This window comes from Cyprinus carpio, chromosome B16 (assembly GCF_018340385.1).
Source record: "Cyprinus carpio isolate SPL01 chromosome B16, ASM1834038v1, whole genome shotgun sequence".
Lineage (NCBI taxonomy): Eukaryota > Metazoa > Chordata > Actinopteri > Cypriniformes > Cyprinidae > Cyprinus > Cyprinus carpio.
In genome coordinates, this window is record NC_056612.1 from 25,800,888 (window position 1) to 25,817,028 (window position 16,141).

A 16,141-nucleotide genomic window follows, 5' to 3' on the forward strand; every position below is an offset into this window, starting at 1 on the left:
CCATCCTTTCCAAAGGCTTGAGAAAATAATAGAAATCTCTGACTGTGGAGTTTCTCCACCCACTCCTTCATACACATAATAGCGGCACGGAGCCAACAAGACTATTGTTTTATGCACCAAATTAACAATAGAGCGAGTAAGTCATCCTGTGGTGCTTACATCGCCCATTCCATTTATTATTTTTAATGCATTTGGTTTCTAATGACATTGAATAGGTTTTTAATGCATGTTTGAAGTGCTTTATGGAGTGCAGATTTACTGTACGACGTTTTCTAAACATGCCTGAGAATTTTTCCGGGCCGTCTCAAGCACTTGCAAGTTTTTTTTCGGGAGACTGTGACAGATGCCTGTTAATGCATGTCTTCAAAGGACGTCTTGTCTCATGATGTGATCGTTTATGACCTTTGGAAATGCTGATCTTCCCAGCAGTCAGCATTGGCCCTGCAAGCTAAAACTAGCGCATAGCTGTGAGGAAATGAGCCTGGCTGTTTCCAACAGGGTTGAAGGGGCCGTTTGGATCTTAGATGCATGCTGAAAGCAAGAGACGTGGAGTGTGATTGTTGGTGTGTGTGTGTGCGTTCGTCTCATAGACTGGCATTCCTTTGGCTTGAACTCATGTGCTTAGCAACGCAAAACTCTCCACGAGGGATTAAAAACAGTGGGAGTCTGACACAACCACAGCGACTTTTTCTAGAGTGCAAGACAGCGCAAATACATCCCGATGCTCTTTTTTTATTTATGAGAATGTCTTTCAACTCCAGCTTCGTTTATTTTTAGCTTCCCAACTCTCTCCTAATTCATGGCGGAGCACAATGACAGTGTCACGACAACCGAGTAAAAGCGTATTTAAAATGAAACGTTGCATCTCATGTAAGTCGAACCTCTCCAGCCCCCTCTTTTGATTTCTCTCGTCTACACGATCCGGTTTGCTTCCAGTGCTGTTACCTTACTGTAATGGACTTCATGTTTTCTCTAGGGAGGCGCATGATGGATTACAGAAGATTGCTCGCATCTCTTATTTCATTCTAATCAAATAAAATTGGCATTTTAAGTGAAGATAGTTGGTTTTGAAGGATACATGAGGGTAGATTATATCAAAATGTAACAAAATGTATGATGATTTTGCAAATGATACGTAAACAGCAGTTAGGAATAATCAGCCTAATGCAAGATCCTGCTCTTATTTTACATGATTCATAAGATGCAGTCATTTTTCTTGTTGAATATCTTAACTTGGAAAATAAAATAGGCTGCAAACAGTATTTCATGTTGATGTTTTTTATAGCCTATAGCATGTACTACGTTAATTTTGTGCTGATTTAAATTATGGTATCATCATGTCATCATGTATTACAGTCATTATACTGTTAAAATACAGAAAAAGCATACCGTTTGTTGTTGTTTTTCATTTTCTATAAGTTATCATTTTTTGCTGACCCTTTTTACCTCAGAATTATTTAAAATGTTTTGTACTTCATATTCCTTAATTTGTTAGTTTATAGTTTTATTTATTTATAGTTATTTTTATTAGTTATTTATTTTTAGTTTATTTATGGTTTTATTTCTTTTAGTTATTTTTTTGTTTATTTAGTATTATACCAATGTTTGTTTGCAATTCTTATTTGATTTTTATATAAAAAATATTATTTTATTCATTTTTATTTTTATTTTAAAAATGTAAAAGGCTGTTAACTGTTTTTTTTTCTGTTTTAGTTATTTATTTTTAGTTTATTTAATGTATATTTATGATTTTATTTTTTTGTTTATTTTTTGCTTTATTTTATGTGCTTGTCTTTTCATTCACATACTTTATTCACTTTTTTTTTAATTTACATATATTATTTAATTATGTTTATTCTTATCTTTAAACTCAATAGGGGTTGATATTTTAATATAGACAGTCAGTTTCTGAATTACTCATCCATTCACTGAGGAGGGAACTTGTGAATGTTAGTGTATATCTACATTATACTCTTATTTAAAACATCAAGAATATCTGGTTTTCCATGAAAAGTGATGATCAAAGAATAGAAAGTCTGAAAAGAAAGTTAAAACAAAGTATCTCATTGATATTTGTAGTCCACAGTGCTATTTATATCATGTTATTTGTCCTACTTTGATCTTCTCTCTCATTAAATGTGTCCAATTAAACTGTAGACTGCACTTGCCCTGGATGCACATTAACTACATGTTGAGCACAACCAGTGAGAACATGCAGGCAGCCGCTAGCTCTTTCTCCACGGACAGGAGCAACATCTACTTGCTGGCCAGATGGCCAGGGTCAACATGGGCCACGCCACTGTCTGAAACTCATGTCCCGTCCTCCCACAAACAAACACTCCCCTTCTTCAGGAAGCGACACCTCAGTCATGTAGACGTGTGCATGCGCTCAGAGACGCGTTCCTAATTGTGACTAGTTCTCACCGAATCGCTGCCTGTGTCGGGCCTCAGCAGTCGTCCAGCAGAGCTAGTGAGCTCATTAGTGTGTCTCAGTGACTGCGTTCACCTCCCTCCGGCTCCGCAGACCCACCGCTGCCGGGGTCACTGATTCACTGCCCCTTCCTCTCCCTCTCTACACCCTCTCCAGGCTTTTAATAAGGACAGGAAATCTCGAAGACAGGACTTGCTGTGTTTTCACGCTCAGGTCTGAGACACGGTTCCTGACAGAAAACAGGAGCGTTGGAGCGCACCGCTGTAGCACGTTATCTGTCATACGCGGAAGCAGTTTAATGGTGGATGCGTGCGCTTTATTTAATGTGTTTCAGGATGGCTTAAGGGTGAGTAAAACACAGGCTACTTTTCATTTTTGGGTGAACTAATCCTTTAATGATTGTTGTTTACATCTGTTATTTATTTTTTAGTATTTTTTTATTTATGTATTGACATTTTTAAACAATAGATTAATTTAAAGCAGACTGGTTTACAATTTTAAACATAAAGAACATGTTAAAGAAGGCGGAGCCCCAAAGCCACACCCACCTATTACATAATCGCCACTGACCAATGGGAGTTCAAAGGTGTTTACTAGCCAAAACAAACTTTTCTGTTAAGTTCGCTGAGGCAAACTGTATTAAAAACCCTAAACGAACTCCAAACAACTTTGTTTGACCTCATTTTGTTCAAAATGACACCAGTTTATTCTTCGACTTTGCTTGATGTATATCGTCGGCTTAATCCCACTTTATCCTCCCTAATAAACACACCTGGCGGTCTGTGTTGTTGATTTGTGGTGTATACGTGGGTTGTTTTGATAATGGCAGCTCAGAGAATATAAAATAAATCCCATGTTCCCAAGTGTGAATTCCCAGCGTAATTACAGGACAGCACAGGATGATATTAACTCGAGTCTGTTATGATTAATGACACAGTCTGCAGTGGATAATTAATCAGCTGTATTTGCCCTTGAGGCCAGACATCCATTTGGACCATCTGCCACGGCAATGCGGATAAACTTTCCAGTAGCCTTTAGCCTTTAGCCCAGTCAAAAGTAACTCGAGTGAAAGTTATGACTGCGAGGAAGTTTTTCTGACTCTGGAGAGACAGAAGACCTTGCGACGACGTGTCCTAGTTTCTAAGCAAATGTGCTTTGTGTTTGAAAGTTAGTTCATTTGGATGCTGCTAATTCCCTGCGTTCGGTTTATGTAGAACTTTTTAACCATCCAGATGGTTGTTTTCTATAGAGCTCTGCAGTGATGAACTGTTTTTGAAGGCCGTCTAGTATCATGATGGATCCCTTGACGAAAACCCAATAGGATTTTCCATTGGCTTTTGGATTATTGCAGAAAATAAACTCTGTGACCTGCAAAAGTTTATGCTTCTTACATGCTTTGTTCATCATGATAATCTTCACAAATGAACACAATTTTGTATGAGTTTTGAAGCCTAAATACAACCACCATATTGTAAACATAGGCTACGGTCGCATGACTTCAACGTTAACACCATTAAGCTCAACAACTCATTCAGTTTTTATTTTAAAATATTTTTCCCTCAAAGTTTGAGTTAGAATGGTTTGTAAGACTGTGATTATAAACACAAAACGAGGCTGTAAATGGGCCATGCTTAACCACTATTGGCTCAGCCAGTGGTTTGAGATAGTGATGATCTGTTTGAAACATCAGTTTTGCAATACTATTTGGTGATTAAAGTGACAAACTTCACCTTTAGGGCACTTTTTTTTCAAAATGTTAATGCTTTTTGACAACTACCTGCCATATAATTGCATGCAATATAATTGTGCTTATTATACTGCATACAATTAAACATTTTTGTTGCACTAGCATGTAATTTGCGATAGCTCTTCTGGACTTCACAAATGGCATTTTCGCTCCGTCAGCAGAGCAGGATTACAGGATAAATGGACATCGGCAAACCAGCTGTGCCTAAGCCATTAATGTCTTATTGTTTGTGTAGACAGGGGATGCAAACGTTGCACTTTTGCTCTTAACATGCATTGTTGTTTGTGGAAGTCAAATGGCATCTTTTGTCTAACAAGCTAAAGGGGAAGCGTGTATTTGGCATTGTAGTGACTCCTGTAACAACATCTCTATTAGATTAGACTGTGTTTAACCAGCAGAAGCATAAAGCAGTTTGTCTACAGTTACAAGACCTGTATTTAGTGTTAATGTTAAACAGAAAGATGTTTAAGAAGTCTATATTCTCACCAGGATTTGATTAAAAAATCAATAAAAACAGTACAAGTATATGAATATATTTTAAAATGTAATTTATTCCTGTGATCAAAGCTGCATTTTCAGCATCATTACTCCAGTCTTCAGTGTCACATGATCCTTCAGAAATCATTCTAATATGCTAATTTGCTGCTTAATAAACATTTATTATTATTATTATCAATGTTGAAATCAGTTGTGGTGCTAAATATTGTTGTCAAATATTTATACTTTTTTTCAGGATTCTTTGATGAATAGAAAGTTCAAAATTAACACAATTTATTTTAAATGGAACACCTTTGTAAAATTAAAAACATTCTTAACTGTCACTTTTGAGAATAAAAATATTAATTTCTACAAAAAAATCATACTGGCCAGTTTATGCACACCATTATACTGAATGATTACAATACCATAACCCATGCTACATTAATTTCATACTGCACTACAGTAGGTCAAGCATAGTAATAACATGTTTTTTGGTCACTGTAAAAAAAAAAAATAAAAAAAATAAGGCAACCTATCGCAATCAACTTAAGTTAACTCAACTAGCAACCGACAACTTCAAAACTTTAGTTCATCTAAAAGTCAGTCTACTGAGATTTAAAAGATCTGAGCAAACAAAGATTTTTTTTAGCATTTAGCAATGCTAATCTTTTTTTAACAGTACTCTTTCTTTTAGATTTATGTTTATTTTCAAAGCCTTATACATAATATGGGTAGTATTTGCTTCTTAAAACTAAAGGCAAACATTTATGCTAATAGACAAATGTATTAAACACGTTGCAATGAGATGCACATATACAGTACCTCAGCACGCTATTCTCAACCATAGTGAGGATCAACAGATTTTAAATCAGTAAAAATATAAACTCTGATCCACATGAGAGCTTAACTAACAGTGACAACAGCTGCAGCAAAAATTAAGCCAGTAAAATTTAAAATAATGATAATATTTTAATTATAATTAACATAAAATGTTATCAAGCTGCAATGCACGCTGGGAACTTGTGCAGTATTGTTCAGTGTAAAATTGTTTATTCAGATGACTCTATTTAAAAAGTTGGGAGAACATTTGTATATGTTGTGAGAAATTACTTGAGTATCTAAGTAAGGTAAACAAAACAACCTAAAAAAACTACAACTAAAAATTATTTTTGTTCGGTTCACACAAACAGTTAAACTGACTAACTTTCTAAAGTTGGATTTTTACAGTGTATTTTTTATTTTTTTTAACTTGGTTCATGAACCTATGATACAACTTCATGGTATTTTCTTCTGCATCTATATCTATGATATCGTGACTTAAATTATGCATTTTGAATACTTTTTCATGCATTTTAATATTACTTTTGGTTATAAAAAAAACAGAACACAACAAAATTATATCACATTCAAAAAAAAAAAAAAATGGGATTTAACAAACAAAAAAAAAAAATAATAAAATACCAAAAACACACTGTTTGGCTTTTTCCAACAGCAACACTTATTCTTTCTGCATTATGAGTCAGTTTATTATATTATGTGAATGGACTTTAATAGGACAAAATGCGGCATCATAAATCTGTATCGTAAGTGCATATGTTGTCATGCTGCCGTGGATTTACTACCATCCACAAGAGACTCAAACCAACTGCTTTCATCTGGATCTGCTTCAATCAGTATCTTCAGAGGCTGCTCTTCTCTTGATCCCATGGATGTTAAAACAGTTGTAACATGCTTATGAAGTTGTGCGTGTGTATGTGTGTCGGGACGGGTGTTAAGTATGGGTTTAATCTTGTTCTGATTACACAGTCATTACAAGCAGGTTGGCAGCGTTGGTGAAACCAGCAGTTGGCATGCGAGCTCTCATTTCCACTAATCTGATTTAAGGCACAGATGCCACCCATGCCAACCTGCTGCTATGGCAACAATGCCAAATATAAACATAACAAAGAAAACTTAGACAGTTTGACTGCCTACGTTCTAGTTTCCTCTTTTTTCTGATGCATCTTGCACACTTGTCAACTTGATAGAGGAGATTTGCATCGACAGTTTAAAGACACACCTTCAACAGCAACGTCACGCTTTCTTTACAGCAGCCGACCACTTCAAACAGTCGCAAAGATCTTTTAATAATTTTGTTTTTAGTGATTTTTATTTCTATTTAGCATAATTGATTTTTATTTCAGGCATTTTAGTGTAAATATAATTCAGTTTTAGTATTTTTTTTTTCTGAAATTTAATTTTGTTTCATTTCATTTTTACTTCAGTTAATGAAAACCATTTAAATAGTTTTAGTTAACAGTATAGTACCTCTGGCCATAGATAGCCATAACGTGTTGCATTCATTTGGCTTTCAATACTTACAAATTAGCACATTTAAACTATGCCTTGCTCTATACAGACTTTTTTTTAAATTATTTTATTTTGTTTTATTTATTTATTATTTTTTAGAACCAATTGTATTTTTTATTTTTATGTTTATTTTTTTATTACATCTGTTATATTATAAATTATTTTATAATGGATTGTTATACATTTCTACTCTTTATGTAATATATTTTTTCTTTTTAATTATTATTTTAATTATTATTTTTTTTTTACAAACATAGGGTTAAAAGTAATTTAAAATTTGAATTTATCATTGTTTATATATATATATATATATATATATATATATATATATATATATATATATATATATATATATATATATATATATATATATATATAATATTAGTCAGCATAAATTTTCAAAACCATAGAAGAACCATTTTTGGTTCCCCCCAAAACCTTTCAGTGAACAGATCTTAAAACAACCATTTTAATAATCTAAAGAACCTTCGTTTTCACTATAAAGTGCCTTTTGAGCATTGGAAAGTTTCCATGGATGTTAAAGTTTCTTCATGGAACCAGCAATGCCAGTAAAGAAGCTTTATTAGTTGGAGTGTAGTATGTTGTGGAGTTGCGTGTGGTCATCATCAGCGTGGTGGCCTGTGGAGCTGAAATATGGATGTGTTTATTCCAACAGAAAGTTCTTTCCCACAGCCCACTCCATCACTTCCTGCATGCAGTGAACTTCCTCGCCCCGGCCCGAGCGTGTCATAGAAACAGGTTGCACTGCGCTCGACTGGCTGCTTGTGTTTGAGTAATGGCGCAGGGTTGCAGTTATCCCTGACCTGCGTGTGTGAACTCAGATTCATTATAACAGGAGCCGTGTGCTGTGCTGTGGTCTCGCCTGCCATCCGGCTTCAAGAAATAAACTAGAGGCTTTTTGTGCACAGCCCTGCCTGTACACAATAGTATTTCATACATAACAAACAAGTTTCAAATCAAAACTGCTTGTATCAAACATTGGACAACAGGTGCTTAAAGCCTCAAATGCACGAACTGAAAATGTTTTCACTTGTGATAGTGTTATTTTAGTATTGTTTTCAGTCTATTATAGTAGTTATTAGTATTATGAATTGGGTTTCATTTTTATATTTATGGTTTTATTTTAAGTTTTAGTAATCTTTGTAAATAGTAATTTTATGTTCTATTGTGTTTTTTTTCTTTTCATTTATTTCAGTTTTAGAAATGTTTGTAATTCTAATTTTGTATTTTTTATATCATTTTAATTTTTAGATCATTAGTTTGTTTTAGTAGTGTTAGTAATAAGTCATTTTTCATTTTTTTTATTCATATTTGGCTTTAATTTCCTTTTATTTCAGTTTAAATAGTTTAGTGACTTTAGTGAGATTATAATTTATAGTTTTAATAGTTTTTGCCTAAAGTTATGCCTTGGTCTATAGATGTTTTACCATTTCATTTCATTTTAGAACCAAATGCAAAATTATTTTATTTTAAAGCCAAATAATGACGTTTTATTGTATTTAATTTAATTTAATAAAAAGGTTTTTATATATTATATATTATATATTTTTACTTTATTTATTTATGTATTTTATGTTTTTACAGAGGGGCAAGTTGAAATTGTTTTTATGAAAATTGACATGCAACAGATGCTGCACATAGAGCTTAAGTTGAACCCAGTCCATTCATTTATAACCATAAATGAAAAACATTTTCAACTCTATTCTAGTATGTGTGCTCACTTTTCATCCAGTCAATTTGTGATGAATAAAATTAAGTCCCAGCCAAGTTTTTTTTTTTTTTTTTGCTCATTAAATGAATTGCTGACAGCCTTTAAGGACAGCACAAATGAATTGAAAATACACAAAACATCCTTTTTAAATATCTGCTTGAGAGTCATATTAAAAATATTTGTCTGCACACAATGATCCGGCAGGATAAGCCGTGTGGTGCTGCCGAATTATGAAGTCTTTCGAATGGATCATCCCGTCCTATTTTCAGACAACCCATATCAGGTTGCACACTGAGCCAACAGGTCATCTGAGGTTATTACAGCATCCTACAACACCTGCCGACTCTCAACCTCGAGCTTTACCGTTCATCTCAAACCCGGAGAGCATCAGGTCCAATGCCCAGGCAGTTTCTCTCTCACTGTCTGCAGGCATCCTGGCCGGTTCCTTCATCCGCGCTGAAGAGCAGAGGTGAAGGAAGACCTCAGGGGCTTCACATTGGAATGCACAGCATCACCGATTACTCATTGGAGTGAGGGAGGAGAAGAAGTGGAGAACCTGGTGGAGAATGTGTAAAAGAGGAGAAGGGAGGGCGAGACGGGCAAAAAAAGCAGGAATGTCGCATTAGGAATTCCAAACAGCCCCTTAATCCAAGTGCCGACTGAAACACTGCTCAAAGCATTTGCTGAAGCTTTTATCCCACCATAGTGCAAGAGCAGCCTACAAAGCAGAGGTTGAGAGGTCAAGAGCGTGATTGGGGATTTCTAAGAGCTCGCTTCTGACTGTCTGTGCACACTTGGGTGTGATTCATACTATGACGCTAAATGTCTGTAACCCCTTTTACAAGAAAAAGGTTAGATTGATGTCTGGTTTCTATAAATCGAACTGGCATTAGGACAAAGAGGAGACATTTTTTGTTTTTGCCATTAAATAAATACACAAAAGGGTAATTGGGACATTATCTCACAATTCTGACTTTTTGACAGAATTGCAAGTTATAAGTTATAAACTCAGAATTGTGGGGGATAAGCTCAGAATTGCAAGATATAAATTCAGAATTGCGAGATATAAACTTAGGCCCCGTTTGCACTAGTGCGTTTTCATTTTAAAACGGCGTTTTAGAATGAAAACGATCCTCATCTATACTGGCGTTTCCGCTGCGTTTCAGAAACGATCTCCGTTTATCGGATAGGGAATCTATGTATACATCTATGGGTAAAACAATGCGCATGATGTTATTGTTTACACGGTCGTCAAGGATACGCAGTGCGAATGTGGACAGCCACGCCATCGTTTTCAAAAGTCTCCGTTTTTGAGGGTTGAAAACGCCGGAGTAATGTAAATGATAGGCATAACCATAGCAAAAGTTATGAGTTTTAAAACGAAAACGGTGTAAACGGGGCCTCAGAATTGTGGGATATAAACTCAGAATTGTGCAGGACAAACTCAGAATTGCGGGATATAAACTCAGAATTGTGGTTGATAAACTCAGAATTGCAAGATATAAACTCAGAATTGTGGGATATAAACTCAGAATTGCGAGATAAAACTCAGAATTGCGGGATATAAACTCAGAATTGTGGTTGATAAATTGTGAGAAAAAACTCAGAATTGCGGGATATAAACTCAGAATTGCGGGATGTAAAGTCAGAATTGCGGGATGTAAAGTCAGAATTGCGGGATGTAAAGTCGGAATTGTGGTTGATAAATTGTGAGAAAAAACTCAGAATTGTGCAGGACAAACTCAGAATTGCGGGATATAAACTCAGAATTGTGGTTGATAAACTCAGAATTGCAAGATATAAACTCAGAATTGTGGTTGATAAACTCAGAATTGCAAGATATAAACTCAGAATTGTGGGATATAAACTCAGAATTGCGAGATAAAACTCAGAATTGCGGGATATAAACTCAGAATTGTGGTTGATAAATTGTGAGAAAAAACTCAGAATTGCGGGATATAAACTCAGAATTGCGGGATGTAAACTCAGAATTGCGGGATGTAAAGTCAGAATTGCGGGATGTAAAGTCAGAATTGCGGGATGTAAAGTCGGAATTGTGGTTGATAAATTGTGAGAAAAAACTCAGAATTGCGGGATATAAACTCAGAATTGCGGGATGTAAACTCAGAATTGCGGGATGTAAAGTCAGAATTGCGGGATGTAAAGTCAGAATTGCGGGATGTAAAGTCGGAATTGCGGGATGTAAAGTCGGAATTGTGGTTGATAAATTGTGAGAAAAAACTCAGAATTGCGGGATATAAACTCAGAATTGCGGGATGTAAAGTCAGAATTGCGGGATGTAAAGTCAGAATTGCGGGATGTAAAGTCGGAATTGCGGGATGTAAAGTCGGAATTGTGGTTGATAAATTGTGAGAAAAAACTCAGAATTGCGGGATATAAACTCAGAATTGCGGGATGTAAAGTCAGAATTGCGGGATGTAAAGTCAGAATTGCGGGATGTAAAGTCAGAATTGCGGGATGTAAAGTCAGAATTGCGGGATGTAAACTCAGAATTGCGGGATATAAACTCAGAATTGCGGGATATTAACTCAGAATTGCGGGATGTAAAGTCAGAATTGCGGGATGTAAAGTCAGAATTGCGGGATGTAAAGTCAGAATTGCGGGATGTAAAGTCAGAATTGCGGGATATAAACTCAGAATTGTGGGATATTAACTCAGAATTGTGATATAAAAACTTCAACTGCGAGAAAAAAAGTGAGAGTTTCTTTTTTCAAATGCTGTTGTTGAAATTTCTATTCATCAAAGAATGCTGTAAAAATGTATCGCTGTTCTCACCAAAAATGTGAAGCAGCACAACTGTTTTTAATACTGATAAGAAATGTTTAATGTTTCATAGTATTTATGACAAACAAGTCTAAACACCTTGATTGTAATAAAAATGAATTACATCATGTACATTCCATTCATTTACATTGTTTTAGATAAAAAAAAGATTGTCTTTAAATTCTTTTATCAAATATAATAATGCACGTTATGCTTCACTGCATTGGGGGATGCAGTATTCTGCCCAGTATACTCTGTATACTACACTGCTCAGTATACTACTACACTGCTGTGGCATCCTAGTTGGTTATTGACATTGCTAAGGTACTCTAGATGGTTGCTTTGGTATTTTGAGTAGTTGTTGAGTGGCTGGTATCTAGGAGTTGCTTTGACAATTGTGTTTAAATAGTTGAGACAGCATTTGGGCGGAATTCTGTCACTCTAACATGGGTTTTATGTAGTTTTAGTGATATTGGTGACTCAAAAGTTCCTGTAAACTGGAAAATATGTAGTTGCTTTTTTCCACAGTGAATGTATGAATGTGTTCAGACCACTGAACATGCTTGATTCACAATCTGTGCCAGATGTGATGAGCACTAACTGAGTTTCCATGCAAATAGGATGTTCACCTCCTGTTTTCCTGCAGCAGGATGGTTTCTGACCTTGGTTGTTAATATGTGCTTCCTTCCTTTTCTTTTTCTCAACAGGTATAACTATAAAGAAATGCTACATAACTCCACTTTTTGTCTCGTGCCTCGAGGACGCCGCCTGGGCTCTTTCCGTTTCCTGGAGGCTCTGCAGGTACAGTTTTCCAGTTCCTTCTCTTCACCAATACCAATAGCCAACGGAAGACACTTAGGAGTTGCATGCAGGTTCTGTGTTTCCAGCCCATATACACACCCACACACACACACACTCTTCATCATCATTGCAGTACTACGGCTATGTGATATACAGTACATGGAAAAAATATATTTGCAAATCAGAAAGGACACATTAAATTGGTCAAAAGTGACAGTCAAAACAACAGTAATGTTACAAAAGATTTGTATTTCAATAAAATGCTGTTCTTCTATTCATTAAACTTTCTATTCATTAAAGAATCCTAAAAAATGTATTCCACTAAAATAGACCCACTAAGAAGCACAACTGTTTTCAACCTTTAAAATAACAAGAAATCAAGAATTCTTGAGCAAATCAGAATATTAGAAAGATTTCTGAAGGATCATGTGACACTGAAGACTGGAGTAATGATGCTAAAAATTCAGCTTTGCATCTCAGGGATAAATTGCATTTTAATACAATATGCAAATATAAAACAAATATTTTAAATTATAATATTGCAGAATTTTACTGCATTTTTGAGCAAATAAATGCAGCCTTGATGAGCATAAGAAACTGTAATTTTATATATATATATATATATATATACAGGTCCATCTCAATAAATTAGAATGTCGTGGAAAAGTTCATTTATTTCACATTTGAATTGAATCTCACATTAAACAAAAACCCACCAATTCACTATCTATATATATATACATAGAGCCAACACTAAATTAAAAATTTAGATAAAAAAATGAATTATTTTTTTTAATTAGATATAGTTCAAATTTTATATATATGTTATATATTTTATATATATTAGTTATGTTCCTTAAATGTATTATCACATATATTGAAGTTGATTCTTTTTTCATATTTTTGAAAGAAGTCCCTTCTGCTCACCAAAGATGCAATTAATTGATCAAAAAATACTATGAAATAAGTAATAATCCAATTTAAAATAAATGTTTCATATAAGCAGCAATTTAGATATTAAATAGATCTCATTTGTGGTATTTAATTATTTTGTCAAATCCATCTTTATCCACAACCAGCACTATTCTGTGATGCTGGTGTAATGTCAGACGGCCATCTATTGTGTTTTGTGTGGGAGTGCGGCTGTGTTCTTTCAGGTTGTCTGACGTTGTGCAGACATGAGGCTTAACAGGCCATTATACATTGTGTTTTGAATTGTGTGGGTGTTGAGGATTGACTAGCTGAGGTTCGCAGGGCTTTTATGCTGTGTATGTGTGTTTGTGTCTGTCTTCAGCTCTCGGGGGCTGTATTGGTCTGTATGTATTTCAGCACATTGAAGCGCTGGTTAATGACACTGCAAGGATTAGTCCATAACAGCGGGATGATATTAGAGATGAGGGGAGGTCAGAGGGTGGGAGCAGCTTAACAGATTAGGGACAGGACAACAAGCCTGTGCAAACACACACACACACAGTTATGAAATATTGGATTTCATCTACAATAAAGTTCTGTTGGTGACAGATAATGCTTTTAATACAGAGCATGATAACTGAATTATGGTACATGTCCAGAAAAAACAAAAACAAAACATTATTTCTGTGATGCTTGTCCAAAAAACATCAAAATACTGTTGTACCATGTTTAAAATAACTTGGTATATTATAGCATGTCCACACTTGCAACAAAAGCATGTTATTGTAACTATAAAAAAGGAATTAAAAATGTTTGGGTTTGGTAACAGTGTAATTTTAGTATTATTCATATAATATAACAGTTTTTTTATGAATAGTTTAAATTCATAAAATGTAACTTTTTATTAAACTTTTAGTTTTAATTTTGTTTTAGTAATTATGTGATTTTGTTGTTTTATTTGTATCTATTCTTTTTTGTTTGTTTGTTTCAGATTCATATTATCACTATGATACATGTTCAAAAAGCAAGAAAATGCTGTGATACCATGTAAAAAAAAAAAAAAAAAAAACAGCCATAATATTACTTTGGTAGCATGCCCGCATTTACAAAAAAACAATTTTATTTCAGTTAGTAATAATTCAGTTAATTATAAATAATTCAAATTAAAATAATTCAATTATTTGCTAAGGCAACACTTCAAATTTTTTTCATCTAATAATTTATTTAATTTAATTTTATTTTATTTCAATTAGTTTTAGTAAACAATAACAACACTTCTTGGTATTAAACTACTATAAAGCTTTATAAACAAATAAATAATTTAAAAAATAAACTGTACTGAGGTGATAGTTATTTTGAGCTTTTGGAATTGTTTTCACTGTAACTCCATCCTAAATAATGAATGCAGCTCTGCACTAAAGACCAATAATGGCAGCTGATATGCAAATTGGAGACCAGGTAGTCATTAGATATTATAAAAAATGCACCATCTGTCTGTTGGTACCTGCTGCTACAGTGCTACTTCAGGAACAAGACACAAAAGCTCATTTGTTGCTCTATGGTGAACATGTTTGACAGTGTACATGCACAGAAGAGCTGCTTTATTTCTTTTGAAATAAATTTCCATATTGCACATTATTGTACAGTAGTATATTGCCATATTGGTGCATATACTGTATATATAAAAATATAAAAAATATATATATTATTAAGATTTTTTTCCCTGTAGCTTTTTGCATTGTCTCCTTCTCTGTTCTTGATGATTATCTCACATCCTCTCTTTTTCATTGTTATGACCCGTGAAGCCTGAGTTCAGACAGGCAGAGCCACACTTTGTGTTTCCCTCAGTCGCTGCCAGATTTCCCAGAGCTCAAGATGGAACAGAAACATGACTGATCTGATAAACCATGATTCCTCATTTCTCAGTCTGAAGTCAGAGCTCCTCTTGCTTTCAGACTTTCCACTCGAAGACGCTAATAAAATTTTCATGACGCTTGTTTTATTTTTCTTCAGCCTGTTTTAACTCGCCTGTTTGTGTGTGTGTGTGTGTGTGTGTGTGCAAGCAGGCCGCTTGTGTTCCCGTCATGCTCAGTAACGGTTGGGAGCTTCCCTTCTCAGAGATCATCGACTGGCACACGGCCGCCGTCATTGGGGACGAGAGACTTCTTCTACAGGTACGACTTCCAGAATATACCAAGATAGAATCTAGCTCAGCTTATGTGATTCATTCTGTTGCTTGTTCCTGTCTGAAACAACAGCGAGCTGCCTGCTGTCTACTGCCTGTATGGGCAGCGTCTTAACTGAAATACATTCTAGTATTGGCTTCTCTGTGAAAAGTGCATGCAGTGCTGTCAAAAGAAAGTGTCTTAGATAGGGCGCTGTGATTTCCACAATGCAAAAAACACAGACAGAATCACAGAATCCAGTCATAAAAATTTACTGTATAATGTGGTATGTCATGGAATTTGGCAAATTTTGGATTGATAAATCAAAAGTAGGTCTGTAAACTTAAATTAAATTGTGATATGGACTTGTGTCCATTTGATGTCTGCCTGTTCTGCGTGTCTCTGTGTAAATGAATGATGCAGGCGTGTTTTCAGCATCTGCTGTCAAACTATAAGGACAGGAACACATGACCTTCATCTCCAGACCTGCTTTGAGAGTTCATTTCATGAGCATTTTACTGTTTTGTTTGATAAAAGCTATTGTCATATATCACGAAAACCCATCTAAATAAACATTTGGTTTTACTATATTATACTATATTATTAGAAAAAAATAATAATATTAATAATGATGATGATAATGTTTAAAACTAATTTTTTTAGAGACTTTTTTATTTAGTTATTTTTTACACACTTTTCTAACATTATTTTTTAATGCATGTTTTCCCATTTTATTCTTC

General features: G+C 34.6%; 1 protein-coding gene across 1 annotated transcript in view; it reads left to right on the forward strand.

The window, feature by feature from the left end:
• LOC109102354 (exostosin-1a) overlaps nt 1-16,141 on the forward strand; it is a 54,764-nt gene that overhangs the window by 26,392 nt on the left and 12,231 nt on the right. Inside the window, exons 2-3 of the mRNA XM_042741720.1 lie at nt 12,231-12,324; nt 15,303-15,410. Coding sequence (XP_042597654.1) covers nt 12,231-12,324; nt 15,303-15,410 — 202 coding nt within the window. The remainder of the gene's footprint in view (nt 1-12,230; nt 12,325-15,302; nt 15,411-16,141) is intronic.